We start from the raw sequence: 5555 nt of genomic DNA, 5'->3' as shown, positions 1-5555 counted from the left end.
GAAGGGAAGAGGCTAGGTCAAAGTAAAAAACAACTAAAGATCAAAAAATAGTACTAAAATTTGTACTAAAGGGAACTTAAAGTTGGAACTCTTGACACTGATGACAAAGTTGATCTGGCAGAGAGCCACATTAAATACTAAGGTGAGGGGAAGACAGTGAGACACAGATAGAAACGGTCAGGGCGGGGCAGACAATCACACTGGTGGGACACACAAAAGGGCAGGAAGTGAAGGATCTGAAAAGAGAGGAGAGGTGAGCAATACAAAGCAAAACAGGAAATAATGAAAGGGTTAATGAAAACAGGAGCTGGAGTCAGAGCTGGACATGACATACATGAATTTACTTGTGTTTCAACTTGATGCTACAGAAGATGATGCAGTGGGCAGTGCATAAAATCAGCTGTCATTGGGCGAGTGGCGGGATACAACCTGGATAGGTCGCCAGTCAATCACAGGGCTGACACATGACCTTTCACACTAAGGGGCACTTTGAGAGTCATCAATGAACCTAACGAGCATGTCTTTGGACTGTGGGAGGAAGCCGGAGTACCCGGAGAGAACCCACACATGCAAGGGGAGAACATGCAAACTCCACACAAAAAAGGCCCCCTAGTCCAATGCACATGTTTCTATAATGTCATTTTTCATGTAAATCTAGATCAGCCTTTTTGGAACCCTATTATTTAGAATATATACTGTAGGCCTACATATAGTAACAACACCATCAAAGATGCATAACAAGTACTTTAATTTTTTAAGTGCATGTTGCTGATAATATTTTTCTTTTCAGATTTTAAATGCAAGAGTTTATTTGAAAAGCAGCTTTTTAAAAGTGTTTATTCTTCACGTTTATTGTGGTAAGGCTCTGAATATTCATTCAGACTTATTATTTCAAACATGTATCCCCTGCAGGTTTGGTGCGTGCTTGTAAACTCTGAGCCCAGCTGTGATCAGACACAGTTCTTACACTCTAATGGCACTTGTGTTGCCTGTCCTGTCTGTGGGCCTGGAGAGCAGCTCTCAGAGGTAACACACACAGAACACATTACAGCATCAACACTATTTTCCTATTTTAACTTCCTTTCCTCTACCAGTCTTGCTACTCAGCTTTAGGTCTTTACTTTGCATCCTTCTCAGGACTGTGGTTTCGGAGATGGTGGTGACGGTGTCTGTATTCCGTGTGAAGAAGGGGAGTTCAGCGCAGATACAGGAGTAGCTCCCTGCATGCGATGCATCCAGTGCAATCTGCTGAACCGCATGGAGACGAGAGCATGCTCACCCACCTGTGATGCCCAGTGTGGTCAATGCCTCTCAGGGTGAGTTTACAGCCAAATCACTAAATAATTGAATTTTAATGATTTTGTCTTCATTGTATGAATGTTGTTGTGTGTGCAGGTATTACAAACTCAGGAGCCTGACTGGGAAAGTAGAGCTGCTCTGTGTGCCTTGTTACAACCGCCACACAGTCCATAAAGAGTGTTTGCTTTTGACAGCTAGAGGCTCTTACAGAGGTACGATCCAGAGATAAACCATGGGGTGAACAATGTTAATAAGCTTGAATAAACACTTTTGTTGACTTATGATTTTCCAAAGAATTAAAACTGCTGCTTCTTGACAGAGAGTGCAAGCACAGTGCCCACAGGAAATTTCAAAGAACCTGAAGAGCAGAGTGAGTAACGCCGTGGATTTCAATTCAGCTCTTGTCTTCAGTTTTACTTGATTGACTTTCTGTTTAGGTGTCAAACAAGAAACATTTTCAATGGTACTGATTGGTTCAGCAACAGCCTCCTCTGTCTTCCTGGTTGCTCTGCTGCTTTGGGCTTTCCTTCTGACTGCAGAGAGATTCAGTGAGTCAAACATTTCTGCTACTTTTTTCAGTTTTGCTCTTGCTTGCTTTCTTAATCTGGATCATATGCTCTTGTTGCATGGTTCAGAGAATGTTCCTGAGTACTGTCCTGGGCCTGAAGCACTGTTGTCTGCAGATGACCTTCAGTACAAGCCTTTGCCCAGCCCAGAGGAGAGCGCCGCCAAACAATCAGAGGCCTCTTCTCAGGCGCTTGTTCCAGCTCAAGATCCTCTCAGGTGCTTCGCAATTACCACATACAGTCTGATTACTCATTCAATTTACCTCAGTCAATCCCCATATAATTATGAACATTCATTTCTTCTCTTCCCAGAGGCCGAAATTCACTGAGCCATGAGAGCGAGGTGCATCCTACTTCTATTGTGATTAATGTCACCACCAACATTCAGCCCTCCAGTGAGAAAGAGGAGAACGTCTCACAGCAGGAACAGAAAAGCAGCTGCTGCTCCACGGAGGAGGTAGAGTGGTTTAAAGAGGGGGTATTATGCTGTTTCACATTGTAAGACATATATATAATGTTACAATGTTGGATGTCCAGACTAAACGTGGGTGAAATTTCAGATCTCTAGGTAAAAGTATGTTGGAGTAATCCCCAGGTTTCTCAGCTCAGTCTGCAGGCTGCTGTGAACGCCAGGTTTCACACAGTTTTTTCTACAAAGTGCACTTTGTGATGTCACAAAGTGGAGGAACTCCCCTGGCTCAGTTCAAGGACACGCCCACCCAGCAGCTCAGTCTGCCTCGGAACGTTTTTTCACTCCACCACTCTGCTCGTCAAGTTGGTATAGAATGCCTTGGAGAAAGTGTTTCTTTGACTGTGAAGGAAAGACATCAGTGTTTACTTTTCCAAAGGACAAGAGCAGCAGACATTCATTTTACATCGAATAAGTGAATCTTTGCCGACAACTCTGTAACACGGCCACAGGGTAGGAGGCATGCCTCAAACACTGAGGTCTGCCCCTCGGCAGGCTTTGGAGAGCTGGCCAATCAGAAGAAAGTGGGCTTGTAGGGGCGGGGTTCCTTAAAGAGACAGAGCCGACTGAGTCTATTCAGGCAGCGGCTGTATGAGGGCCGGCACAGAGCACCAGTGTGAGAACAATGAGGAGTTTTTTTTAACTGTAAATTATGCAAAGCTACTCCACATGTATCACAGAGAGAAATATGAAGCTTGTAATTTGCACCATTTGCTATATAAGATTAAAACTCACTGCAGGAGAATTTAATTTTGTTCGTGGTGTTGATACTCGTGGTTGAGGTTCAGCGCACAAACAAACAAGAACTGTGTTTACCCAAATGAAAAATTAATAAATATATAAATAATATAAAAATCCTAATCGCCTATTGAAGTATTAAGTTATAGAGAGTTATGTAAAGGTTTTTGAGATTCTCAAACCTGGTACTTGTGTCCTCACCCCAGGACAATGGGCTGCAAGCATTTTCATTTGTGGCGAACATAGCATTGGGAAATGCCAAATGAAATGTGAGCAATTTTAGCAATACATGCTATTTTCTATGTGAAATAAACACTTACATATAGTTAAAAATGAAAGTGTGTACATGCTTAGTTTTACAATATATAAGCAGACAAGGGATTCACAACATCTAAGCCATAATCCTGTGAGAGGGTTGGTGAGATACTCTCAACAGCAAGACGTAATCATCATAAAAACACCATGTCACATATAATGGCAAATACCCATCACTAGGCGCAACAGCCCAAAGTTACAGAAGGCCTTTAGCCATCATGTTAGTTTCTCTCATCATGTGAGAATGAAGAAGAATCAGCACTACTTGTTTACCCTGTCTTCTTTTCTATGTAAATATCAGATGGAGCGACAACTTCAGACCATATGGAAAGTAGCTCAGGGTATGTATGTTTTCCTATAGCTAAAGTAAGCGGCCTCCTATCAGGATAATCTATGAGTTATCACTCCTCTCTTATTGTTGATATTTCTATTCTGACCCTGCCCAGGTCAGAGTATCGAGAAGCTCGACTACGACTCAGTCCAGGACTTGTCCCTGCTGCTTGACTCGGCTGACAACAGGGACATTTTGAGAACGCTGGGGCGCTCTTTGGGCGTCGCTCCTCAGGTCATCGCTCATCTCCGAGGCTTCCAGGACCTGTTTCAGTACCTACGCACCTCCACCTACACACTGCTGCCCCAGCTGGCCCAGGCTGCTGCACTCCTGCCCAATCCTGAGGTTGTTTCTAGGATACACAGAGCTGTGGTGAACAAGTAACCACTTAAACCCTAAGGATGTCTCTCCATTATACAGTGGATGGACCATTTAACATTTGTTGTGGTGACACAAAGACTTCCTCCTCTGTGAAGTTAAATGATTTTGAGCAAATGAAAAAAACCTGACTAAACCACTGACATTTTTTAACCTAATTGTCCGTATTTGTATTCATGATACATCGGAAAATATTACTATTATAATAGATGTCACATGATTGATCAAGTTGACAAGTAAGAAGAAGTTACTGCTGGTGTAATTTGAGTGTTAAATAACACAATATCCCATCCAGGTCATTGCAACTGAACCCTGCATGCGGTGTAACTTCCTGTTTACCATGTAAAATAGATGAGAGCCCCCTGGCTAAAGCATGTGAGACAGACTGAGACAGAGGATACAGTGTTCCTGGCAAGAGAAAGAACAGAGACTCCTGAGAAAGTGTGATAGTCTCTCATTGGGAGAAGTTTGCTTAAAGACCATTTACCTTGATTTCTAGCTCTTCAGATCCTTCATCACATTCACTCTGGTAAGATTTAAATGTTTACCATCTGAATTTTTTTAAAGCAATCTCAATATGGACAATTTTACGGTGATGTTTTCTCTCTGTTTTCCTTTATTCTGAAATCTTAAATGCCTGTTTAAAGATCTTTTACTAGATTAACTTACTCTCTTTGCTAAGCTTAACCTTCTTACGTTTCATAAACGTATCATGTCTGCTATATTACTTACTTGGCTCTGGTTCTTAATTGCTTGTGTCGTCAGTATCTCTAGGTTAAACTTCAGGATAAACTAAATAAGTTCATCAGCATGCAAAACTGTCACATAAACGCAGGAGGGCGCAGCTTAAGCTCAGAGAAAAAAATGTACAGGACGTTTTGCATACCCCTTAGATCGTCTATTAAACTGATGAAGCACGGCTAGTCACAAATGCTCACAGCTTTTCGCGAGGCTACTGATTAAAACCTCACGCAGACAGAAACAATATTGGAAAAGCAGCAGCCTCTCACAGGCAATGCACGTTTCTTGAAAGTGAACGCAGAGTAGTTGATATCTCGACGCCATGTTTGAAGTTTTTGCAGTTAGTACAGCACCATAATCCCACTGCAGTGTTGCTTGACATAGTTTTTCATAATGGTAGTGTTTTATAAAGGTTTTTATTTTTAGACATAGCCCATAATATATTTGTATTTCTATAAATAATATTGTTTTGTTTATTCACAGTTGTCTAATAAGTAGCAAATGGATCTAAAGAAATAATACTATTTAACCTGTGATAAAATTTGATGGAATTGCTTTCAAAAATGATTTTAATATATGTTGGTTGCAGCAGACCATAACTAAAAACTTTCCATTAACAGCAGCATTTTGAAGTAGGCTGTTGCTGCGCTCTGTGCGACGTTGTTCGTTTCCAGAAATGGATCAGAGTGAGATCACTTTTCTCCTCACCCTATCTTTG

General features: G+C 41.6%; 1 protein-coding gene across 1 annotated transcript; it reads left to right on the top strand.

Moving 5' to 3' along the window:
- The first annotated feature begins 897 nt into the window (after positions 1-897).
- Positions 898-4102, top strand: LOC138598535 (tumor necrosis factor receptor superfamily member 27-like). Its single transcript, XM_069670330.1, has 8 exons — positions 898-1026; positions 1138-1316; positions 1396-1511; positions 1737-1847; positions 1935-2082; positions 2178-2322; positions 3689-3728; positions 3834-4102. Exons 1-8 carry the CDS (start codon positions 898-900, stop codon positions 4100-4102), a joined length of 1137 nt encoding a protein of 378 aa, XP_069526431.1.
- Positions 4103-5555: the final 1453 nt, after the last annotated feature.

This window comes from Semicossyphus pulcher, unplaced genomic scaffold (assembly GCF_022749685.1).
Source record: "Semicossyphus pulcher isolate SPU_LCO1_2020_fin unplaced genomic scaffold, fSemPul1.0.p SCAF_2, whole genome shotgun sequence".
NCBI classification, from domain to species: Eukaryota; Metazoa; Chordata; class Actinopteri; order Labriformes; family Labridae; genus Semicossyphus; species Semicossyphus pulcher.
The sequence above is the reverse complement of the archived record's forward strand: the minus strand, read 5'-3'. Positions and strand labels throughout refer to the sequence as shown.